Here is a 26,658-nt window from a genome sequence, read left to right as displayed (position 1 = left end):
CCTCACCCTCCAACCATCCATCATTGGTTGTACTCTGTTTCACCTATTCTATCCTTCCCACTGGATACCTCTCTGTGCACTGTGCCTTGAGCCACCGTGTAAGCCCCTAGCCAACATGACTGAGGCTCGCTATCATGTTTGCACACCCACACCAACCCCTGGAGCTCGAGTCCAGTTAACTGAGTAATCCCAATACATGCCATTATCTCTTTGCCTTGGCATAACTCCAGAAACACAGGCATGTCTGTTCCACAGCGTTAAAATAGTGTTGAAAGAGATCTCAGCCTTTCGGTAAACTCGACTTTCTGGATGTTCAACCAGCACGAAGCAGCGTTCAACACTGTCGACTGCAGGAGCCAAAAATTTGGGGAATGAGTTCCAGCAAGCCATTCTCAAACTGCACAGCACCAAAGTCAGACTGCACCCTCAGTATTGAGTCCAGTTATAGTCACTCAGACAGAGGGGGAGTTAAATTAAACTTCAAGACAGAGACAAGGTGATATCAGTTTTGAGCAGGGAAAAGCAAATTTTGGACTAGTTCTCTTTCACTCACCTGGTTAGGACAGTAGAGGCAGAAATTCTGGAATCATTTCAGAAACAATTAGAACAAACTTGCCTTTTTTAACATGGGATGTGGGCATCACTGTCAAGGCCAGCATTTGGTGCCCATCCCTAATTACCCTTGAACTGAGTGGCTTGCTCGGCCATTTCAGAGGGCAGTTAAGGGTCAACCACATTGCTGTGGGTCTGGAGTCACATGTAAGCCAGACCAGCTAAGCACAGCAGATTTCCTTCCCAAAGGGACAATGGTGAACCAGATGGGTTTTTACAATGACTGGTAATAGTTGATATGATCACTATTACTGAAACTAGCTTTCTATTCCGGATTTAGTAATTGAATTTAAATTCCACCAGCTACCATGGTTAGATTTGAACCTGTGCCCCCAGAGCATTAACCCAGGCCTCTGGATCACTACTCCAGTGATCTTACCACTAATCTGCCATCTCCTCATAAGTTTCTATCTTGAGTATTGCTGAGAAAAGAAACATGTCTAAGTTTTTTTGTCTTGCGCTCATCAAGACACTTGCAAGAATACCAATATAAGGGGAAAACAACAATTTCTACTGTATGTGAAGAGACTGCTGATTGGTTGGCAAATGGCGTTGCCATGGAGAATGCACCAGTTTAAGATTGTCAGTCGGGCTTGCACAGTGATGCATTTGCGTATACTGGAATCTACATATATTAATACTCAGGGCCCTGTTCTTTGCTGACAGAAAGAATGTGTACATACATTGTGCCTGTTTCAGCTAAACAAAATAAGTGACAGCCATTCACTGACTTATTCCTCAGGGCAATGCCTTATCCAATCAGGGTCAAGCTGCCTGGTTTAAATTTCAAACGTAGCTTGGCAGTTAACTGTCATTCACCACTACTAGTGCATTCTTCATGGCAACGCCACTTGCCAATCAATCAGTATTCTCTTCATATGCAGTATAAATTGTTGTTTTCCCCTTAAATTGGCATGTTGGTGAGTGTCCTGATGAGTGCAAGATGAGAAGCTTAGACATGTCTCTTTTTTCAGCAATACACAAGCTCTGTACTACCAAACGGTTAAATTTCTATCTATCTGTTTTAGTGATGGTGGTTAAGGAATAAATTTTGGAGAACTCCCCTCTCCTTCATTGAAACAATGCCTTGGGATCTTTTACCTGAAAGGGCAGATGGGGCCTGGGCTTAAAGCTCATCTGAAAGACAGCACCTCTGACAGTGCAGCATCTCCTCAGCAATCCCAGGGTGGTGACATCTTTCCTAAAGTGTGATGCCTTGAATTGGGCACAATACTCCAGCTGAGGCCTGACCAGTGGTTTTATCAAGATCTAGAATAGCACCCTTGCTTTTCCACTCCTTATTTCTCTATTAATAAAGTCAAGGATTTTGAATGCACTTTTAGCAGCTTCCTCAGTGTATCCTACCACCTTGGAGAGCTGTTTTGCTCTCCCTGCTCTCTCTCTCTGTCCCCTCTACATCCTCGCGGCGTTTTTGAAAACGGGCTTCTCGAGCATGTGGGTGCAATGATTGACAAAGAAATTAAAGCACATTCAAAAGCTCCGTTAAATACCCAGAATGCAGGGTCCTTACCCTCCAGACACCTTGAAGAGAAACAGGTGACATTGCAATTGGGCAGCGAAGTGTTGGTCTAGAAGGTCAGCCATGGTCTTATTGAATGGCGAGCAGGCTTGGTTGGCTAAATAGCCTAATACCTGCTCCTAGCATCTCCGTCCTGAGACTTAGCACCAATGGGATTGGTGCACCAGTGCCAGTGATGGGAAGCTCTGCCCACAACTTGAAGGAACGACCTGCGCGGCAGCAGAAGAGAAGTTTCCTACCTGACTCCCAGAAACTTGGGTAGCTCTCCAGGAGCTGATGTTTCTGTCTCCATCTTCAAGCTGTCGATGTGTGCGATGGAGATCACAGTGGCAGCCACGTACCAGGGCAATCCCATAAATGAGCAAAGGGCCAGTAGGATGGCCACCCAGAACAGATCGAGGTGATAGCCAGCCCCCTTCTAGAGAAAAAAAAGAGAGGAAACAGGTTCCAGTTCACGAATGTGGCATTTAAGGGACAAGCAATGTCCTTAATTAGACAAACTTATGAGGGCTAAAGGAGGAGAAGGTTAGACTGAAGGAGCTCAGTGAAGTAGAGTGGCTGTCCCCAGAGAATTCCAGAGCAACATGGCAATACAGTGTCAACTGTGAGTTAGTGAGTTTCAGTGTCTCGCCTTTGGATCAGATTGTCATGGCTTTAATTTAGAGATTTGAGCACAAAATCTAGGCTGACACTTCCGGTGCCAGTACTGAGGGAGTGCTGCACTGTCGTCGGGTCAGTACTGAGGGAGTGCTGCACTGTTGGAGGGTCAGTACTGAGGGAGGGCAGCGCTGTCAGAGGGTCAGTACTGAGGGAGTGCTGCACTGTTGTCGGGCCAGTACTGAGGAAGAGCTGCACTGTCGGAGGGTCAGTACTGAGGGAGTGCTGCACTGTTGTCGGGCCAGTACTGAGGGAGTGCTGCACTGTCGGAGGGTCAGTACTGAGGGAGTGCTGCACTGTTGGAGGGTCAGTACTGAGGGAGTGCTGCACTGTCGGACGGTCAGTACTGAGGGAGTGCTGCACTGTCAGAGGGTCAGTACTGATGGAGTGCTGCACTGTCGTTGGGTCAGTACTGAGGGAGTGCTGCACTGTCAGAGGGTCAGCACTTAGGGAGGGCTGCGCTGCCAGAGGGTCAGTACTGAGGGAGCGCTGCATTGTCAGAGGGTCAGTACTGAGGGAGTGCTGCACTGTCAGAGGGTCAGTACTGATGGAGTGCTGCACTGTCGTTGGGTCAGTACTGAGGGAGTGCTGCACTGTCGTTGGGTCAGTACTGAGGGAGTGCCGCACTGTCATCGGGTCAGTACGGAGGGAGTGCTGCACTGTTGGAGGGTCAGTGCTGAGGGAGTGCTGCACTGTCAGAGGGTCAGTACGGAGGGAGTGCCACACTGTCAGAGGGTCAGTACAGAGGGAGTGCTGCACTGTTGGAGGGTCAGTATTGAGGGAGTGCCGCACCATCGGAGGGTCATTACTGAGGGAGTGCTGCACTGTCAGAGGGTCAGTACTGAGGGAGCACCGCACTGTCGGGGGGGACAAGTACTGAGGGAGTGCCGCACTGTTGGAGAGTCAGTACTGAGGGAATGCTGCACTGTTGGAGGGTCAGTACAGAGGGAGTGCTGCACAGTCAGAGGGTCAGTACTGAGGGAGTGCTGCCCTGTCAGAGGCGTTCTTTTGCCAACTGAGGCCCCACCTGCCTTCTCAGGTGGGTGAGAGATTTCAATGCCACCATTCAAAAGAGAGCAGGTAGGTTCTCCTGATGTGCTGGCAAATATTTATCCCTCAGCCAATACCTTACCAAAAATGACGGTAACTTAGTTAACTGCTGGTTGTGGGAGCTTGCTGTGCATCAATTGACTGCTGGATTTCCTGCACTTACACTTCAAAAGTACCTCTTTGGCAGTAAAATGTTTTTGGAAATCATCAAAGGCACTATATAAATGCAAGTTCTTTCTTTTGAACACAGAGGATGACTTTAACTTTAAAAGGCAGATATTTACTGTGCAGTCTCTACCACGTGCTTTGTTCCTACTTCTGGAATTTATTCTCAGCCAAGTTAGCAGATGACCCACCTGTGGGAAACAAGCTTAATCTATTCTTTTATGATGCAATAGGAAACGTACCGAGAGCTACTGAGGGATGTGTGGCCAAAACTCACTCTCCCTTCTATTGAAAGGAAGATCGATGGAGGTCATAAGCAAGCAAACAATCGATGAAAACAATTTATTTAAAAAAAAACAAAAGCAGCTCCAAAACAATACACGAGGGCAAATCAGAAGATCAGCTCCAATAATGTCTCACCTTCCTCACCAGTGACTTCATTCCTTAGGCTGAAAAATATATGGCTTGTCAGAGAATTCAAATAAGACTTTCCATCATCCTGTTTAAGCAGAATACTTTGTTCTCTTTCATTTCCCATGAACTCATGGCACTCTCAACCCTTCAGGGCTGTGCCAAACCAACCTCGAGATTTGCAGTGACAGACTGAGAGATTTGGCTCCACCGATGGGAGTCACACGAAGCAGGTGCTGGCTGCCAAGAATAGCTTTAATGTCAATCTTCCAAAGATACGTGACAGAAAAAAATGAAATGAACTGGATTAAGGTATGTCACTGTGCGACAAAGATAATCCACCAAATAGTCCTGTTCATGGCTATTCAATTGTTAGGCATAATTGCTATAGCGCCTGGTCATGTTGTTAGGTTCCGTGTAGCTTGGCTTGGATTTGTGGCCTCCTGAGACAGAGTATCCTCATCGAACAATATGTGTTTCACAGGATACACTTGAGGAAGAGCGTTTACAGCTCTGTAACAAACCTGTCCCTTGCTCCCCTCCAGCACAGTCTCCAGTCCCCTTCCTGTTTCATAACCTTCACATGAAGAACTGGTAAACATTACTCCGAAATTTGTCTGACCAATGGCCTCCTTTTTTTTTAAATGACTACAGCTGGGATTTTCTGGCCCCGCCCCACTACCAGGATTTTCCGGTCTTGTCAAAAGTCAATGGATATTTGGCTGACCCGCTGCATCCTCCACATCCCATCATGGCATGGCTGGAAAATCTCGGCCTACATTTCTAATTGAAGGAGAGAAGGTGCGATGATTAGGGTGTAAGCACGTGCAGTCATGTTTTGCATACGTCAGTGAGGGATGTCCAATATCACTGCGGCCGTCTGCAAGTAACCTCTCCAACAAGAAGGTTGTCACTAACAAGAACACATGGTCAGTCCAATGGATTCATTTGAAGTAGTGTTCCACGTCTATTGTATTATTTAATGTCAGTTACTATTTCATATCCCTCTACAAGGTCACTTCTCATTCACTTACTTTCAAGGTTGAAAAGCTTACATCTCCAGTCTTCCCTTGTAACTCAGGTCTCTTCTCACTAGGCATTTATGGCTGCTCTCACACTATGTCCAAGGCTAGCGACACAGTGACCAGGACAGGAAATAATACTCAAGGGGCAGTCTGATTGGGCACTGAAACAAGACTTCCTCTGCCTTTTAGCCAATTGTTTTGTCTACATAACCTCTTCCGGCCCTACATCCCTACATCCGTCCGAGATCTCAGCCTCCTCCAATTCTGGCCTCTTGAGCATTCCTGATTTTAATCACTCTACCATTGTCGGATGTGCCTTCAGTTGCCTGGGCCCTAAGCTCTGGGATTTCTTCCTTAAACATCTCTAACTCTCTCTGTCCTCCTTTCAGATGCTCCTTAAAACTACCCCTTTGACCCAGCTTTTGGTCGCCTGTCCTAATATTTTCTTAGGTGGTTCAGAGTCAAAACCGTGTTTGATAATCACTCCTGTGAAGCACCTTGGGATGTTTTACTGTATTAAAGCTGCTATATAAATGCAAGTTGATGTTGTTGGGATGTGAAATCAACTGCTGACTCAATATCTCCCAATTTACATTTGAACAAAGTCAACATCTATCCTCTGGGAGCAGGGAAGCTGAAAACTCTGGCTATGCACTTGAACCCAATGTGGCTGTAAATGGAAATTAAAATGTCAAAAAGAGCAAGTTAAGAGGAGCAATAAAAGAAGCTGAGATATAAACCTTTTCAAATCAATTTTATAAAGAAAGGATTCTAACTGGAGCATTCACCTTTGACTCAAGGGGTAAGTTTTATGACTAATGGGGAAACTTTATCGACACTTCTATCTATTTGAATTTTTGTTTTATTCTGGTTTGCTTTTAAGCCTTCTGACACCATGTTCCCCTTCTTTTATCCAACTTTAAGTGTTACTGTTGCCCCCGGATACATAGCTCCCTCCCTGATTAGTACAAAAGACAGCTATGGTTTAAACTGGCAATATGTTTATAAGGGAGCTCTCACAATCATTATTCCACACAAGTGCTGGGGGAGCTAAAGAAACTCCCAACGTTAATTCAGTAGCAACCAGGAACCTGCTGGTACTTAAAGGTCACTGCCCCATAGTCTGTCCATCTTTCCTATCTTGCAATAGTGACCACAATTCACAAAGTACCTCATTGACATTGCCTGTGATGTCCTGAGGTCATGAAAGGCACTTGTTCTGTGGAAGGGTCATGAGGACTCAAAACATCAACTCTTTTCTTCTCCGCCGATGCTGCCAGACCTGCTGAGTTTTTCCAGGTAATTCTGTTTTTGTTTTAGAAAAGCAAGTGTTTCTTTCTTATGAAATGTATCTCCATGACGACTGACACCTTTCAATCAATCAGCCAGAGCTCACACTCTTCTTCCTGATGTCATTCCAGTGGAATGTCACTAGGTTGAGGAGAAATTCAGCACAAAATATTGTTTCCTATAGTTCCTCTTTGCAGACAAGCCCGCAAACACACCAGGGTCTGGTTAGCTCAGTTCGCTGGGTGGCTCATCTTCTCGAATAATGCCAACAGTGTAGGTGCAGTTCTCATTCTGGCTGAGGTAGAATTGGGATGTGTCTCCTATCCTGCCCGTGCTTGGTGTTGTGTCCCTCAATTTATATAACCAATTGTCTCTCTCTCCAATAGAGCCCTTGTGAGCTATTTTATCTATATGTATGTACACACCCTAATATCCCAAAGTGATTCACATGGGAGTTACCAGACAAAACTTGACACTGAGCCTCGTCAGGTGAGGTTTGGGCAAGTGACCAAAAGCTTGGTTAAAGAAGCAGGTTTTAAGGAGCATTTTTAGGAGAGGAGAGAGGTTTCAGAAAGGAATTCCAGAGCTTAGGGCCCAAGGCAGCTGAAATCTTATTGAAATGATGGAAATCAGGGGATGGGCAAGAGACCAAAATTAGAGGAGGGCAGAGGTCTTGGAGTGTTGTAGGGCAAGAGAAGAAGTATCAGTGCCTTTTACATTGTGTGGTTAATAGCTGCTTAAAGTTTCACTGAGAAAGACCTCAGATCGAGTAATTAAAAAATTGAGAAACGAACTTTCAATAAAACAGTTATGTGTGTGGAGTGAAATAGCACACAGGTTGAACATGTGGGTAATTTTTACAAGCTCATGTTGTTGGCTACAGAAGCAGGAGGACAGAACAAGCAACAGCTGAGGTCAATGTGCCTGATTCAACTTTCTTGTTGCTGAAAATTTAGCACTGAGAACGCAGACTCGGAAGGCCAGGTTTCTGATCGCAGCCTGCCGGGTGAGAGGACCCACGCCTGGAGCTCCAACACCCCAACAATAGGTGAATGGAGAGTGCCAAGGAGATTTACTAGAATGGTACCTGGGATGAGGGACTTTCAGTTATGTGGAGAGACTGGAGAAGCTGGGGTTGTTCTCCTTAGAACGGAGAAGGTTAAGGGGAGATTTAATAGACACGTTCAAAATCTTGAAGGGTTTTGATAGAGTAAATAAAGAGAAACTGTTTCCACTGGCAGAGAGGGCCAGCAACCAGAGGGACACAGACTGAAGGTAATTGGAAAAAGGACCCAAGGGAGAGATGAGGAGAATTTTTCAAATGCAGCAAGTTGTTGTGATCTGGAATGAACTGCCTGAAAAGGCGATGGAAACAGGTTCAATAATAACTTTCAAAAGTGAATTGGATAAAAACTTAAAAACTGAAAAGTTGCACAGTTATGAGGGAAAGAGCAAGGGGAATGGGACTAATTGGATAGCTTTTTCAAAGAGCCAGCCAAGGCAGGCATGATGGGCCAAATGGCCTCCTTCTGCTCTGTATGATACAACAGCACACTTCCAACAATGCTGACCTTTAACTTGTGCTCCTTCCTGTTGACAATCACTGCGGTGACTTGCTGATCCATGAAGATTAGGATGGTGATGAGCAGGGCAGGGAGTCCAGCGGCCAGACACACCCACCAAGGGTTACCCCCAAACGGCGGCACAATCCAGCCTCTGTGCGGACTGGTCGGCTAGAACAAGACCAGCAAATAGCAAATTGAACAAGACAGCAACCAAAATGATAACCGACACCAGTAACAAATATTTCTACAACACACTTAACCCATTAGCTTCAAATGGGCTTTGATAAATAGTGAACATAAGAAATAGGAACAGGAGGAGACCATTCAGCCCCTCGAGCCTGCTCCACCATTCAATAAGATCATGGCTGATCTTCTTGTGTTTCACATTCCACATTCCCTTCTACCCTGATAACCTTTGATTCCCTTCCCTAACAAGAATCTTTCTACCTCTGCCTTAAAAATATTCAGTGACCCTGCCTCCATCGCCTTCTGAGGCAGACAGTTCCAAAGTCGCACAACCCTCTAAGAGAGAAAATTTCTCCTCATCTCTGTCCTAAAAGGGTGACCCCTAATTTTAAAACAATACCCCCTAGTTCTGGACTCACCCACAAGAGGAAGCATCCTTTCCACATTCACCTTGTCAAGGTCATTCAGGATCTTGTATATTTTAATCAATCACCCCTCACTCTTCTAAACCCCAGTGGAAACAAGCCCAGTCTGTCCAACCTTTCCTCATAAGACAACCCACTCATTCCAGGCATCAATCTAGTAAACCTGGTCAGCAGAATGTCATATGAAGTCACCTCACACCCTCATTGGACAGGAACTAGTGATTGGCAATATTGCTACAGCACCATTTCCTACCTTGCAATCATTCAAAAAGGCTTTAGTGTCATTGTAGTTCAGCAGTTAGTGCTCGGGAATAGGTAGATATGAAAGATCCCATGGCACTATTTCAAAAAAGAACAGGGGAGTTCTCCCAGTGTCCTGGCCAATATTGATCCCTCAATCAACATCACTAAAAATGGGATTATCTGGTCATTCTCACATTGCTGATTGTGGGAGCTTGCTGTGCACTAATTCATTGCTGCCTTTCCCACATTATAATAGTGGCAGGTAAGGGTCCAATGCTCAGGCTCACGAACCATGGCCAATAACAGAACCAGTGAATTTTCGGTAGTGATTGTGGAAGAGCTAGAACCTCGAGGGACAATGGCTGCTTATAGGTGGAGGATCCTTTGGGAAAAGGAGTTGGGTTTCCTTAACAGCACACGTGGGGAAGGTAATGGGAACCCACCTCATGAACTCTTTTTCCGAATCATATTGTTCATTGAAATGGAAGTGGAAGGTTCATATGAGCAACTGGAGGGCAAAGCACAGGGGCTGCAAGGCATGGAGAAGTGAACAGAGCACTACTGCAATGGAGAAGTGAGCAGAGCACTACTGCAATGGAGAAGTGAACAGAGCACTACTGCAATGGAGAAGTGAACAGAGCACTACTGCAATGGAGAAGTGAACAGAGCACTACTGCAATGGAGAAGTGAACAGAGCACTACTGCAATGGAGAAGTGAGCAAAGCACTACTGCAATGGAGAAGTGAGCAAAGCACTACTGCAATGGAGAAGTGAGCAGAGCACTACTGCAATGGAGAAGTGAACAGAGCACTACTGCAATGCAGAAGTGAACAGAGCACTACTGCAGGAATAGGGACAGCTTCAAAAGTACTTCATTGGTTGTAAAGAGCTTTGCGATGTCCTGGAGTGGTGAAAGATGCTACAGAAATGCAAGCCTTTGTTCCTCAGGCTGTATTCTGGTGAGATCGAAACTGGGAGTATAAATCATTTCACACCATGATCTAGAGTTTCTGCTGGAATTGGCTCGTGCTCCATTATTTGTTATTTGCCCACTCCTAGGCCTCCTGAATTCTTTGTCTCTTAACAGCATAAAAAATAGTACCATTCACCCCTCGAGCCTGCTTTATCATTCAATAAGATCATGGCTGAACTCCTAACTGAACCCTACATTCCCACACTACCCCCTCTATCCCTCAATTCCTATAGTGCCCCAAAATCTACAGGAATCAGTCTTATGCCCAGTATACTCAATGACTGATCACCAACACCTCTCTAGTGTGGTATTGTAACCAGTTACAAGGGCTTGAATCTATGAAGTGGATTCCCTGTTGATTTAATTCTGATTGTATCTGTGCAAGATTGTAGATTCTTCATTGAAGCCATGTCTGTGGATTAAGCTTGTTTTTATAGCGTGCAAAGTTGCTTTGTTCTGACAGCTGTTCAGTTGAGGCTTTTGTCCTCAGAGGTCTCTTTCTCAGCTGTTGCTGCTACACTGGCAGCATCAAGGGAGGGAGGGGTGAGATCTACAGAGAGGAATGTGTGATGAGGCGTTAGTTACAGGGAAACTAGCCACTCGATAGATACCAAGCCATGGACGTGAACATTTGACACTTATTACACAGCCAGCTGTTATGATCTCGAATGCGCTGCCTGAAAGGGCAGTGGAAGCAGATTCAGTAGTAACTTTCAAAAGGGAATTGGACAAATAGTTGAAAAGGAAAAGATTTGCAAGTCTATGGGAAGGAGCAGGGGGATTGGGACTAATTGGATAGCTCTTTCAGAGAGCCAGTACCGACACAATGGCTCAAATGACCTCCATTCTGTGCCGTATCATTCTATACAACTCCAGCTTTGGAGCAGTGTTAAAGTTGGTGATGATGAACAGTCTGTATCTTAGTGTATTATCAACAGACTAAAGCAAGGGACTGTGTGACTGGGCACCAGGGTCATTATCCTTGCAGTTGTCCTGTAGTAAGAGGTGATTGAATGTTGAGGGACAGAAAGCAGGCCTGATGTGCAAACTTCCCACGCCAGTGGGATCATGTGATCTCACGGTCCAATAGAAAAACTGCCCAGTCCAAACACCAGCTCAAAATGCAGTAGGACAGGACACAGCTTTGAACCTGCAAGTCTCCACTCGTTTGTCATGTGTTACTGGTCACAGGACATTGTCAGTGAGGATGAGGGAGTGGGGGCGGATTTAGACCTCCCTGAACTTGAACCTGTGCACATTGGGGTACCCTGGGGGCTGGAGGGAAATTGGCAGGATTGGACAACTGCCGAGAGTTGCTCATCTCATCACTCCACACCAACCAATCAGGGGCTGCTTCATGTCGCATGCAGATCCAACTGGATCCAACTCCAAAAACTGAGGCAGGAACTTGAATTTTTGCAGCACCTTTCACCACCTTATTTCTGAAAGACAGCAGCTCCAACAGTGCAGCACTCCCACAGTACTGCATTTGGTGAGTCACATTAAGGTTATGCACATTGAGTTCCTGAAGTGAGTCTTGAACTCTCAATTTTCTAACTCAGATGTAAGAGTGCTAGCTAGCCGCCACCCCCCATCCATCCACCCCCCCACCCCCTCCCTCACCCCCTGCCCCCCCAACGGAGTCAATATCCTCATTGACATAGCAGAACAAACTTCAACATTTCAGAATCAGGTAGAATTTTGATAGAGTAAATAAGGAGAAACTGTTTTCAGTGGTAGTAGGGTTGGTGAAGATGGTGGTGTAGTGGTAATGTCACTGGGCTATTAATCCAGAGACTCAGGCTAATGCTTTTTGGGGACATGGGTTCAAATCCCACCATGGCAGCTGGTGGAATTTAAAATTTCAAATGAATAAATCTGGAATTGAAAGCTAGTCTCGGTAATGGTGACCACAAAACTATCAATGATTGTTGTAAAAACCCATTTGGTTCACCAATGCCCTTAGGGAAGAAAATCTGGAGTCACGGGTGGGCCAGGCCACAGCAATGTGGTTGACTCTTAGTTGCCTCTGAAATGGCCTAAGAAGCCCCTCAGTTGTACCAAACTGCAACTGTGCAAGAAGGCGGCTCACCACCACCTTCCCAATGGTGATTAGGGATGGGCAATAAACACTGGCCTAGCAAGTGACGCCTACTCCCCATGAAAAAAATAACCAGAGGACAGAGTTAAGGTGATTGGCAAAATAACCAAAGAGAAGGAGAAATTCTTTGACGGAGCCAGTTGTTGTGAGCTGGAATGCGCCTCTCGGAAGGGCAGTGGAAGCAGATTCGGTAGTAACTTTCACAGAGGAATCAGAGAAACACTTGATAAGGAAACATGTGCAGAATAGCAAACTGGATAGTCCCTGCAATGAGCTAGCACAGGCAAGATGGGGTGAGTGGCTTTCTTCTGTGCTGTATGATTCAATTTAGTGAAAGGTCAAATTTGAAGAACAGGCTGGAATCTAACAAAGTGGAATGCAAGTCCTTCAAAGCTGTTAAGTCATATTGTTTTGGCTTCTACTAGTAATAGTTAAGCTAAAGAGCGATGTACATCAACATTGTCCTACATATACCAGACCAGAACATGCAGTATATCTAATCAACAGTCTTAGAAGAGGATATTCCATGGTCAAGTGGCATAATAAATAGACCATAAAAGGTGCTATTAGACATAATTACAGCTGACAGATTGGAAGGGATGGGTTTGCTGAGGGAAATCAATTTGGAGGAATGAACAGTTTCAACTCAACTACAAAAGCAAAAAAAGAATGCAGAGAAAGAAAAACCTCACACATTTGTAAGGAATGAGGAAACAAAGAATCATATGATCAACAAACCTTGAACTCGCTTGGCACAATAAGTTTTGGTGTATCTACTCCAACCAGAGCGTCAAGTCCACAGAAGATCAGGATGGCTAGGATGATGGCAAAGTCACTTATCAGCTTCCGGATCTGATGGGATGAGAAACGAAAGGATAATGAATGATCGAGGATCACGCACGCAACAGGAGGACAATCCAACACCAGCTAGTGAAAGCTCTGTTCAGCTTCTGAGATGTCCAAGACTCTTTACAATCATACGTTCTCAAAAGCGATTTACTTATGTGTGAGATCCTGTTACTAGGCAGAATCAGAGAAATCTCAATGGAACCACAGGACAATCCTTAATTTCTGGGATTCTTAGATTAAGCCCCACACTTTTAAACTAACCTCGCAATCAGACCAAATGTTATGCAGGTGGCGAGATATTCCTGCAAGTCTCGGAGAATTACATTGACTCACAATGTCTGATCAAAATGTTTTAGGTACAGATAACATCTCATCTGTCTTCCTGATAGATGTAAACCATCCCATGACCACTATTTATTATTGCTGTGGACAATATTTATTTCTCGGCCAATGTCACCGAAACACAGGTTACAGTTTGTGGGAACTTGCTGTGTGCAAATTGACTGCTGCACTTCCTATATTACAACCACTCCAAAGCACTTCATTTGATTCCAGTGGGGAACATCCTGAGGTTGTGTGAATTGTGTAACCAGCCTATGCTAACATTGCAATGCTGACTGAGCTTTCACCCTCAATCAAACACACATCATTCAACTTTGCAGCTTTCTGTGTGCGAGCTGGCTACTGCATTAGTTTCCAAAACAGTCAATTATGCCTCAAAAATAATTCACTGGGTGCAAAGTGGCTTTTCTGACCTGAGAAGGTTCTAAAGCTACAAAAGCAAACTACTGCAGAGGCTTGCGATCTGAAAAAAACAGAAAATGCTGTAAGTGCTCAGGTCAATCCATGTCCACAGAGAGGGGAACAAAGATAATATTCTGATGAAAGGTCAATGACCTGAAACATTGGATGGAATTTAATGCCCACCTACCCCGCCACGCCCTCGGAGGCATGTTCAGAGGGGGGAGGGGGGTGGGTGGGGCTGTGTGATGAGGTGGGAGGGTGGAGATTCTGCTGCCCTCCCGCCTCCCTCCAATCAAGTCCAGCGCAGGAAGGCTCATGGTGGGCTTCCTGCTGGCGCCTCATTCAGGACATTTAAGCAGCCAATTAAGGGCCCCATCCTGCTGCTGGTGGTATTCAACCAGGGCCCCAAAGGAAGGCACACTCCTGCCCTTTGCACCACCCTGTCCAGCGAAACCCTCCCTGCGACCCCTAACCCGCCCACACTCACCCCGATCTGGAGATTCATTGACAATCCTCAAGGTAGGCTCGGCTGTAATACCAGCAGTGGCCACCACTCCCGGTGGCGCTGCCAGAGGCTGGAGCTTTGATTGGCCGGCCGCTCTCGGGGCAGGGGTGGGGGGGTGGTGGGGGGGGTGGGATTTCCATCCCTGTGGGGGCTTAATCCGGCAGGTGGTCTGACGCAGCCCAGGTAGGTGCCTGATTACCTGGGAATAGTCAGGCCTCCCAGAAAGACAGGGTTCCCCACGGTTCTCCAACTGGAGGGTGAGAACCCCGTTGCCCACATTAAATCCCACCTGTTAACCCTGTTTCTCTATCCACAGATCCGCTCTGCTGCGTATTTTCAGCACTTTCTGTTTTTATTCAAGGTTCTACACCTCTTCCTCTAATTTGCTTCTAATGCTACAGGAGATTTAGGAGTAAGCAGGGGCAGGCATTATAAGAACCCAATAACACAGAGGCAAATGGAGAATCCGAATAACAGAGCCTCGTCAGCCATGATAACAACTTTCCACCTGTGTGTAACGTATCTCTGACAGTAAGTGGAATTTCCATTCAGGGTTCGCATTACAGGCCGATCCTGCCTTGTTGCAATTAGCTGATTATCATCGTCTTTCTCTTGCTCATCTGATCATTCCCCAATCCGAGCCTCCAGTTTCACATGACTCGTGTGCCTTACTCACCTCCGTCTCCAGTAACTAGCAGACAGAGTGGGAGGGGAGGGTTCAACCTTTCTATTTTTTAACTATAAGCGAACTGTAGGCTGAAAGACTCCCACTCTTGAGAAACGGGGCAGTGAATTGGAAAACAAAGCTGCTAGAAAAATCCATCCTTGAATCAGGAGCATATTTTGGGGGTGAGTCAAATAAATAAATCCTTTTAAAGAAGCAAGCAGTGTGATATTGGGCAAAATATACACAAATAAATTGGATCCAAGAATGGAACACATCTACTCATGAGATGCAGTATATTTGGGATGTGGGTGGATGGGGAAGGGATTCACACAGTCCCCTATGGATCTGATATACTGAGCGCAGCATAACTGAGGTAAAACTCTTCTACCGTATGCAGGCAATCGGCAACCTAAGGGTTAAAATCGAGAGAGCAGTGCTGGGGCCCCAGGAGTAAATGCAACGTGCCAGAGGCACTGACACTAACAAGATCAGCAGCAAACACCCTTCACTGAGCCCCGTGTGTCCCCAGAATCAACAACAACAACTTGTATCTATATGGTACCTTTCACTTTCCAAAATGTCCCCAGGTGCTCCACAGGTGGGTTACAAAGCAAAATCTGAGCATCTTAAGGGGAGATATGGGAAAATGACCAGAAGTTCAGTCAAAGGCCTTGTTTTTCATGAGAGTTTTGAGGTTTTAAAGAGGAAAGGAGAATAGAGAGCAGAGAGCTTTGGGGAGGGATTTCTAGAGTTTACGGCCAAGGCAGCTGAAGGCATGGCCACCAATGGTGGAGCCGTTAAAATCTGGGATGCCTCAAGAGGCCAGAATTAGAGGAGCACAGAGATCTTAGAGGTTTGTGCAGTTGGTGGAGGTTACGGAGGTAGGGAAGCATGAGAATTTTAAAATCGGAACATTACTTAACTGGGAGCTAATGTAGGTCGGGGTGTAATGGATGAACGTGACTTGATGTGAGTTAAGACATAGTCAGCCGAGTTTTGGATGGTCTCAAGCTTATGAAGAGCAGAATGTGGATAGCAGGCCAAGAGCACATTGGAATAGGCAAGTTTAGGGGTAACAAAATTATGAATGGGAATTTCAGCAGTGGTTGAGCTGAGGCAGGGGCAAAATCAGGTTATGGAGGTGGAAATTGGCAGTCTTAGTGCAGTGTGGTATAAACTCAATTCGGAGTTAAATATAACACCAAGGTTGTGAACAGCCTGACTGAGGATGTAGAACAGAGCTCGTACTGGGGATTGGAGACAATGGCTTTGGTTTTCCCAATATTTAACTGGAGAATCTAACTTTGTTCCCCTGCTAAGAGTCAATTCCTTGCTTCATTGCACGTTCAGCTGCCTGGGCCCTAAGCTCTGGAATCCTCTCCCTAAGTCTCTCCGCTTTTCTCTTCTTTTAAGACACTCCTTAAACTCAACCTCTTTGACTAAGCTTTTGGCCACCTGCCATAATGTCTACTTTCATGGCTTGGTGTTAAAACGTTTGTAAAATAATGTCCTTGTGAAGCAATTTAGGACATTTTTATGAGGTTAAAGGTGCCATTAAAAATACAAGTTGTTAGTTCACAGGGGAGCTGGGAGGACATTTTGTGAAGGGTAGCTCCCAATGCAGAGCTTAGTCCAGGAGGGTTATGGGTCCATCCCCCATTTTCTCAGGCGTTTACATTAAGGTGGAGTGGGGGCAGGAAACTGTGAGAGGAGTCGCAATTCCTTGTCAAGGGTTTATCACAGGTTTCCCAACTTCAGCTCTGTAACGCAATCCCCACCACACGCTTCCATTGCCCTTTAACGGTTCGGCTAACAGCTGCTTCCAAGTTGCTAAAGTAAAGCACAAAGTCTGGGAACAATTGTGGAGTGACCCAGGCTGTCGCCTGAATAAGGCATCGAGACAAGTGGACATTTACTTTGGCGAACACAGAATGGGCTGCTTCACAAAGCTGTGCCGAGGCTTTCCTGGCAGTGGGCGTAAGCTTTGATGGATTTCTGTGTTCAGTAAGTTTAAAAACTCTGTGCTTGAATTTCAAAGCGTTCTCTTTAAGTTGACCGCTTGTGTGACTCTGCTGGAACACAGCGTAGGGGGCTCAGTAACTCACCGAGCTCAACTGCAAGACATGAATGACATATTCAAAGTAACAACCAAATAGAGCCATTCACTGGGACAATCAGCCTGTGTTTTGTCTCAGTCAGAGAATGCTGCAGGCTGCAAAGGGTGAGAATAGTTCACTCCTAGGGCAGAATTTTTGCTTCGGTCGGGTGGAGGGGGGGGACATAGGGCTGGGGGGGGCGGGGGAGGTGTGTGTGTGTGTGTGTGTGTGTGTGTGGAGCAGGCACGGAAGGGGAACAGGAGCCGGGTCTGTTTCCGGGCCACAAACCCAACCCCCAGGGTGAAACAGCCACTCATTGGGATCTTGGTCCCCACCTTACTTGGCATGGAGACAGGCTCCCTGTCCAATTAAGGGTGGTGGCCAATCAGAGGCCTTTCAGCTTGAGAGAAGCAGCAGGCTAGAGTGAAAGGTAGCTGGACTGAGAGGATGCTTCAACGTAGAAGGTGTCCTCTCACCAGCTTCTTAAAAAATTCAAATAAAAACCAGGAAAGGCAGCCAGGCCACGACTGACGATGGTGGTGGGGGTAGGAGAGGGGTGTTGTTAGTGGGGTTCTGCACTTAGGCAAGCGGGGGGGTTGTGGATTATGTATGCCTGCCTGGAACACTGGACCTCCTCCCAGTCTCCCGCCAGGTGCCCACCTCCAGGCAGTTGATTTCCCCAATGTTTCATTGGGAAACTGGAGGCCTCCTGGTAAATCCCATGTGGGATTCAAAACTCTGCTGCCTGTGTCTTAACTCACTCCAAATCCCATTCCACTATCGCCCCTGTGCTCGCTGACTTACCTCGGCTCCTGGTCAAGCAATGTCTTGATCTTAAAGTTCTCATCCTTTTTTTCAAACCTTTCACAGCCTCGCCCCTCCCTATCTCCACCAGCCCTACAACCGTCTGCACTTCTGGCCTCTTGTGCATTCCCGATTTTAATTCCTCCACCATTGATGGCCAAGCCTTCAGCTGTCTAGGCCCCCAGTCTCTGGAATTCCCTCCCTAAATCTCCCAACCTCTCTACCTGGCTTTCCTCCTTTAAGACGCTTCTTAAAATTTTGACGAAAACTTTGACCTCTTTGACCAAACTTTTGGTCACCTGACCTAATACTGCCTTGTGTGGCTGTGTGTCAAACTTGGTTTGGTATTGCTCCCGTGAAGCACCCTGGGACATTGCAATACGTTAAAGGTGCTATATAAATAGAAGATTTTGTTGTTATTGTTAATTTCCCTTCACGAGGTTTTAATGAGCCTAATTTGCTGCCCACCTTGTGGCTTTAGCAGGCTGTTGCCCTGGACCCATCTCCTCTAAAATGACCAGTGCCTGCGGTGACACACCAGCCAATTCAGTATGTTTGGGTCCCATCCTCCTCTGTTCCTCTGCTTGGCAGATCCAAAACTTCTGTTCACAGGCACTGACTCACATACACAAAGGGATACGGACAACCCCATGCACCAACACATGCACGGACACTCATGAATATTCACACATTGACACACACGTGGACCCGCACTCACAGCTACACACAAACAGGAAAATACACACGGCACACAGAGACACACACACAAGGACACACACACACACAGTGTCCCTCTTTGTAAATGTGTGTATATGTGTGTGTGTGTCTGTGTGGTGGGTGTGTATATATATATATATGTATATGTATGTACCATGTGTGGAGGGAAGAATCTATGGGCAGAATTTCACCCATGTTGGGCAGACTCGGCAGGGGTGGTCAGGAAGCTGATCGCCGCTCGCGATCGGGGCCGGGAGGCTATTTCACGCTGGCGGGACAACTAAGGCCACCCAGCATGAAACACAAGCAGCAGCGCTCAGCACTGCCCGTGGTGGGGGGTGTGGGGGAGAGGGAGGGGGGTGAGCGAGGCGAGTGCGGCCTTCATGCATGCGCACGAGTGCGCTCCAGGGAGCTTCAGAATCTTCCTGAGGCACGGACAGAGCTGCCGCTGGGAGATGAAGTGTTATTAAAAAAATAAAGAAAACGACAGTGTAATGAAACATGCCCCCTCATGTGACACTGTCGTGAGCAGGGACTTGTTATACTTAAGTTTTAAAATTTGTATTTTACTTTTATTTGCTTTAGGAAACCTCACTCCGCCCGTGGATGAGGTTCCCTGAAAAGTGCAAAGGCCGCTTGGCCTTTTCGCAGCGAAAAGTTCAACTTAATTGGTCATTTAATAGCCTTAAAAACCTTTTAATTGTTGGCGGGGCAGGCTGCCAACTCCACCTGCCAAACCAAATATCACACGGCCGCACATAGACATCAGGATGCGTGTCCTGCCAAGCTAAATGTTTTACCCTATGTTGCGGGGTGTGTGAGTGTATGTGTTTATGCACAGACATGAAGGGTGGTTTGGAGGGTGCAACTGTGTGTCTACAACAGGCTGGGGAGGGAGTTCCAGCCTCCAGAAGCTTGACCTGGCCACAGGTTGAAGGGCTGGTCCTTCTGTTACTGTTTGTGTCCCCTGCGGGTGTTGATTGTAGGACAGCACACGAGACCTGGAGCCAATGCTCAAAGGGAACGTTGGAGAGTTGGAAAGGTATCCCAGTTGATCAAGTCCATTCCCCACACAGAGCAGAAACGACTGCCTTCTGATTGACCTCCAGGCAGATAACCCGCAGTGAAATATCTCCCCTGATTTCCACAAGCAATCAAGCAAATCATCACATTAATCCAGCCCAAAAAATCCCTTCACTCTCACCAGCTGCTGACAGAGAGACACATCCATACAATTAGCAATACATCAATCCTGAAGATACGTAGAATATTCATATAATGAGGTCAGTCCTTGTCTGTAACCTCAGTACCGTATCAATATTGGACTCCTCATAATCAAACACACTGCTGAATTAGGATTAGGGCAGGCACTTAATGTCTTTATGCATGGGATCAGGTCATTAAAAAAAAGCACAGAGGGTAAACATCAAAATATTGCTGTTTTTGGGATCTTGCTGTGCATAAACTGTTTGCTGCGTTTTCTTATATCAAAAACAGTGTTTCATTGGATGTCCTGAGGTTGTGAAAGAGGCTGTACAGTCATCAAATTCCTCCAGCCCCTCAACCCTCTCCATCTCTGTAACCCTCCTCCAGCCCCTCAACCCTCCCTATCTCTTGGTAGCCTCCTCCAGCCCCTACAATCCTCCCTATCTCTGTAACCTCCTCCAGCCCCTACAACCCTCCCTATCTCTGTAACCCTCCGCCAGCCCCTCAACCCTCCCTATCTCTGTAACCTCCTCCAGCCCCTACACCCCTCCCTATCTCTGTAACCTCCTCCAGCCCCTACAACCCTCCCTATCTCTGTAACCTCCTCCAGTCCCTACACCCCTCCCTATCTCTGTAACCTCCTCCAGTCCCTACACCCCTCCCTATCTCTGTAACCTCCTCCAGCCCCTATAACCCTCCCTATCTCTGTAACCTCCTCCAGCCCCTATAACCCTCCCTATCTCTGTAACCTCCTCCAGCCCCTACACCCCTCCCTATCTCTGTAACCTCCTCCAGCCCCTATAACCCTCCCCATCTCTGTAACCTCCTCCAGCCCCTATAACCCTCCCTATCTCTGTAACCTCCTCCAGTCCCTACACCCCTCCCTATCTCTGTAACCTCCTCCAGACCCTACACCCCTCCCTATCTCTGTAACCTCCTCCAGCCCCTATAACCCTCCCTATCTCTGTAACCTTCTCCAGCCGCTACAACCCTCCCTATCTCCGTAACCTCCTCCAGCCCCTATAACCCTCCCTATCTCTGTAACCTCCTCCAGCCCCTACACCCCTCCCTATCTCTGTAACCTCCTCCAGCCCCTATAACCCTCCCTATCTCTGTAACCTTCTCCAGCCCCTATAACCCTCCCTATCTCTGTAACCTCCTCCAGCCCCTATAACCCTCCCTATCTCTGTAACCTCCTCCAGCCCCTATAACCCTCCCTATCTCTGTAACCTCCTCCAGCCCCTATAACCCTCCCTATCTCTGTAACCTCCTCCAGCCCCTATAACCCTCCCTATTTCTGCGCTCCTCTAATTCTGGTATCTTGCGCAAGTGAAACTGAGAGAAGGGTGGAAATTGAAAGCAAAGTTGAAGTTTCCTGATATGTTAGTGATTGTATTGGCGCTGTGCCCTGAATTGGAAAACTTTATCAACCTCTGGGATTTTCCGGCCCTGTTGTGGGTGGGACCCGCTGTGGGTGAGGCAATGCCCCAGCCAGGAGCCCATTGGCTTGCGGTGGGACCGGATGATCCTGGTGATAGGCGGGTACCCCTTATTTCTAATCTTTACCTCTCTTTCGGTTTCACATGGTCCAGCTCCCGCTCTTGTCTTCACTTCCTTCACTTCTTTGTCTCCAGTTCTGGTGATAGGCTATCAACTAATATTCATTATCAGCCAACTGACTCCCACAGCTACCTCGACTTCCTCACACCCCACACCCTGTAGGGACTCCATTCCATTTTCCCATTTCCTCTGTCTCTGTTGTATCTGTTCTGATGATGCAACCACACAAGGGCTTCAAAAATGTCTTCCTTTTCCCTCAACCAAGGATTTCCCCCATGCCCACCATGGTTTACAAGTCCCTCAACCACGTCCGCCACATTTCCCACACATCTCCTCTCACCCCTTCTCCTTCACCTCCCTTCCAGAACCACGATAGGGTTTTCCTTGTCCACAGCTTCCACCCCGCCAACCTCTGTATTCACCAGATCATTTTCCGGCACCTCCAGAGTGATTCCACCACCAAACACATTATCCACCCCGCCCTCCCCCAGCCCCTGCCTTTCAGCATTCCAAAGGGACCGTTCCCCCCACGACACCCTGGTCCACTCCTCTATCACCCCCAACACCTTATCCCCTTCCTGTGGCATCTTCCTATATAATCACAGGAGGTGTAACACCTGCCCCTTTACCTCCTCCCTCCTCACTGTCCAAGCCTCCAAATACTCCTTCCAGGTGAAGCAGTGATTTACATGTATTTCTTTCAATTTAGTATTTGCTGCAATAAATTGCATCTCCTCTACACCAGGGAGTCAAGATGCAAATTGGATGATCGCTTTGCAGAAAGCAAGCATGGCCCTGATCTTCCAATGACCTGTTATTTTAATGTAAGCAGTGCTTGATAGAATGACATCAAGTGTGAATCCTTCCGACTTACTGTAGTTGGGAAGAATGGGCTGGTTTTGAAATTCTTCAGAGCCATTGAGCAGGTGTAAGTACCGAGGAAAAGGATAAACGACATCAAGGTGACATCGGGGACAAAATCACAACTTGCACCGACCACGTTGCCTCCATATTTCAAGCAATCCTCCTTTGACAGTGAAGACCAGTCAATACTTGTGTTCTGGATAGAGAAGAGAAACAGGATCATTTTTCTCGAACTCTACCTCTTCCACCTCTCTCGTTCATTTTTTAAAACTTATTCTTTCATAGGAGGTGGGCTTTGTTGACCATCACTAATTGACTTGCAAGATATTTCAGTCAGCTACATTACTGTGGATATGGATTTGGAGTCACATGTAGGCCAAACCAGGTAAGGATGGTAGATTTCCCTCCCTGAGGGGCATTAGTGAACCAGATGGGATTGTACCAACAATCAATGATAGCTTCACAGTTGTGCTCCAGATTTTTAATGAAGTGAATTTAAATTCCACCATCTACCATGGTTACTAGTCCAGTGACATGACCACTATGCCACCTTCTCTCCCTCCCTTCTCTGTATTGTTTTTGTAACGTGGAGCACTCCAAGTGTGGTCTAATCAAAGTTCTATACAAAGTTGAACATAAAAGTCACTGTTTTCCAAGTCTATTCCTTTAGAAATTAATCCCAGTGTTTTGTTTGCTTTTCTATGGCCTTATTAACCATTGCTACTTTTAGTAATTTATGTATCTGTACCCCTAGATCCCATTGTTCCTCTACCCCATTTAAATCCTTATTATCCAAACAGTGTGTGATTTCCTGCTTCTTCTATAATGCATTGTCTCATATTTATCCACATTGAAATTCGCTTTCCATTTACCAGCCCATTCTGTAAGATTATTAACAGCTTCTTGTATTTTGCCTTATTCTTTCTCTGTATAACTACACCCCCCAAATTTCTGTCATCCACAAATTTTGAATTTGTACTTCCGATTCTCAAGTCCAAATTGTTTATGTAAATAGCGACCATCAACGGTCTCAGCACCAATCCTTGTGGAGCATCACCTCCCAATCTTTGCCAGTCTGAGTAGCTACATTTATCTTATACTCTCTGTTTTTTGTTCAGTGTTTTATAGCCATTTGTCCCATGGTTCCACATTCTTTGACATTATGCGTGAGCCTGCTATGTGTTACCTTTTCAAAGGCTTTTTGAAAGTCCAAATATATTACACAAACAGAATTACCTGGAAAAACTCAGCAGGTCAGGCAGCATCGGTGGAGAAGAAAAGAGTTGACCATTCGAGTCCTCATGACCCTTCAACAGAACTGAGTAATATTAGGAGAGGGGTGAAATATAAGCTGGTTTAAGGTGGGGGGGTGGGGGGGGGGTGGTGGGGGGAGAGAAGTTGGGGGGTGGGGTTGGTCTGTCCTTGGCTTGCTGCATTGTTCCAGTGAAGCCCAACGCAAACTGGAGGAACGGCACCTTTTCCAGGTAATTCTGTTTTTGTTTTGGATTTCCAGCATCCGCAGTTTTTTGTTTTTTATCCAAATATATTACATCTACTACGTTACCCTTGTCTACCCTTTCTGGTGTTTCTTCAACCAACTCAATAAGGTTGGTGAAGAATGAAATCCGTGCTGACTATTCTTTATTATATTTTCAGTTTCTAGGCCTTTCTCTATGATACCTTTCAGTAAAGAAGCCATTATCTTTCCTCCGACTGGTCCTTGGTTCCCTGGGTTTGATCAATCTCTCGTTTTATATGTAGAAATCACATTGGCTGTCCACCAGTCCTCTGGCACTATTCCTTTCTCTAATGATTTTTCGATGTAGTGCTCTGCTATCGCTTCCCAAAAATCCTTTAATGCTGTATGTGTGGATGCAATCCGTTTGTACTAGGAGCTTTACATAAAATTACATTGAGTTTACAGCACAGAAATGGACTATTCAACCCAACTGGTCTATGTCCATGCTTATGCTTTGCATGAACCTCTTCCTACCTCACTTCACCTCACCTTATCGACATAACCGCCTATTCCTTTCTCTTTACGTGCACAGATGTTTTTCACCTCAACTATTCCTTGTGGTAGTGAGTTCCACTTTCTAACTACTCTTTGGACAAAGAAGTTTCTCCTGAATTGACAACTGGATTTATTAGTGACTATCTTACATTGATAACCCCTAATTTAGGTGTCGCCCCCCGCCCCCCCCCAAACAAGTGAAAATAGCTTCCCTACATCTCCCGTTAAACCCCTTCATAATTTTAAAGGTCTTTTATCTTTTATTGATTATTTTATCAATTATCTTTCCCCTTTCTAACTGATATGCTATTATATGTGGTTTAATATTAGCTATTTTAATGTCAAAAATTAAGTTTTGGTAGGCACAGGTTTGTGATAAACACAGTAGTCTCACCATTTTAAGGGATATACCAGGTTGTAACACTTGGCTCTCCTTCAGTGTTAGTGACCTGACAGGTCATCACAAGAGACATACTGGACATCAGAAGAAGGAATTCACTTATTTCACACTGTACCGTCCAAAACAACATAGAAAATGGGAAGAACCATTGACTAAAACAATCAGCGTGAGCTGTGGTCGGTTGGTGGCACTCTTACTTCTGAGATGGGAGGATCTGGGTTCAAGTCCCAGGGAGTGCTGCATTGCTGAAGGTGCTGTCTTTCAGATGAGACATTAAACTGAGGCCATTTCTGCTCTCTGACTCTCTGAGGAGGGCGTAAAAGATCCCAAGGCAGTATTTCAAAGAAGAGCTGGGGTGGGGGTGTGGGGAGGGGGGGGGGGGGGGTGTCCTGCTCCAATGTTTATCCCTCAATAAACTTTACAGTAAAAAAAACAGAAAAACAGATAATTTGATCATTATCACAATTCTGTTCGTGGGAGCTTGCTGTGCTTTGTGCAAATTGGCTGCCCCGTTTCCTATATTACAACAGAACACTGAAGTACTTCATTGGTTGTGAGGCACTTTCAGATGTCTAGCAGAGGTGAAAGATGCTATATAAATGCAAATCTTTCTTTCTTTCTTTCTTTCTATCATCCTCACGGAATCATACCTTACAGATAATGTCCCAGACACCACCAACACCATCCCTGGGTATGTCCTGTCCCACCAGCAGGACAGACCCAGCAGAGGTGGCGACACGGTGGTATACGGTCAGGTGGGAGTTGCCCTGGAGTCCTTAACATTGACTCCGGACCCCATGAAGTCTCACGGCCTCAGGTCAAACATGGGCAAGGAAACCCCCTACTGATTACCACGTAGCACCCTCCCTCAGCTGATGAATCAGTGGTCCTCCATGTTGAACACCACTTGGAGGAAGCACTGAGGGTGCCAAGGGCGCAGAATATACTCTGGTTGAGGGACTTCAATGTCCATCACCATGAGTGGCTCGGTAGCACCACTACTGATCGAGCTGGCCGAGTCCTAAAGGACATAGCTGCTAGACTGGGTCTGTGGCAGGTGGTGAGGGAACCAACAAGAGGGAAAAACATACTTGACCTTATCCTCACCAACCTGCCTGCTGCAGATGCATCTGTCCATGACAGTATCGGTAGGACTGACCACCGCACAGTCGTTGTGGAGACGAAGTCCCACCTTCACATTGAGGATACCCTCCATCGTGTTGTGTGGCACTATCACCATGTTAAATGGGATAGATTTCGAACAGATCTAGCAACTGAAGACTGGAAATCCATGAGGCGCTGTGGGCCATCAGCAGCAGCAGAATTGTACTCAAACACAATCTGTAACCTCATGGCCCGGCATATCCCCCACTCTTTCATTACCATCATGTCAGGGGATCAACCCTGGTTCAATGAAGAGTGCAGGAGAGCATGTCAGGAGCAACACCAGGCATACCTAAAAATGAGCTATCAACCTGGTGAAGCTACAACACAGGACTGTTTGCATGTCAAACAGCATAAGCAGTAAGTGACAGACAGAACTGAGCAATCCCACAACGAATGGATCAGATCTAAACTCTGCAGTCCTGCACATGCATTGTGAATGGTGGTGGACAATTAAACAACTCACTGGAGGGGGAGGCTCCACAAATATCCCCATCCTCAATGATGGGGGAGCCCAGCACATCAGTGCAATCGATAAGGCTGAAGCATTTGCTATAATCTTCAGCCAGAAGTGCCGAGTGGATAATCCATCTCGGCCTCCTCTGGAGATCCCCAGGATCACAGATGTCAGTCTTCAGCCAATTCAATTCATTCCCCGTGATATCAAGGAAAGGCTGAAGGCACCGCATACTGCAAAGGCTATGGGCCCTGACAATATTCCAGCAATCGTACTGAAGACTTGTGCTCCAGAACTTGCCACGCCCCTAATCAAGATGTTCAGTACAACTACAACACTGGCATCTACCAGGCTATGTGGAAAATTGC

General features: G+C 46.3%; 1 protein-coding gene across 1 annotated transcript in view; it reads right to left on the bottom strand.

Annotated features, from left to right (window-relative positions):
- Window positions 1-26,658, bottom strand: part of LOC121291345 (electrogenic sodium bicarbonate cotransporter 1-like) — a 193,240-nt gene that overhangs the window by 25,531 nt on the left and 141,051 nt on the right. The window contains exons 16-19 of the mRNA XM_041212447.1: window positions 22,266-22,451; window positions 12,982-13,095; window positions 8,322-8,483; window positions 2,392-2,570 (exon numbers count right to left, since the gene is read on the bottom strand). Of these exons, the coding sequence (XP_041068381.1) occupies window positions 2,392-2,570; window positions 8,322-8,483; window positions 12,982-13,095; window positions 22,266-22,451 (641 nt within the window). The remainder of the gene's footprint in view (window positions 1-2,391; window positions 2,571-8,321; window positions 8,484-12,981; window positions 13,096-22,265; window positions 22,452-26,658) is intronic.

This window comes from Carcharodon carcharias, chromosome 1, assembly GCF_017639515.1.
Source record: "Carcharodon carcharias isolate sCarCar2 chromosome 1, sCarCar2.pri, whole genome shotgun sequence".
Taxonomy (NCBI): domain Eukaryota; kingdom Metazoa; phylum Chordata; class Chondrichthyes; order Lamniformes; family Lamnidae; genus Carcharodon; species Carcharodon carcharias.
This window is presented reverse-complemented; position numbering and strand designations above follow the sequence as displayed.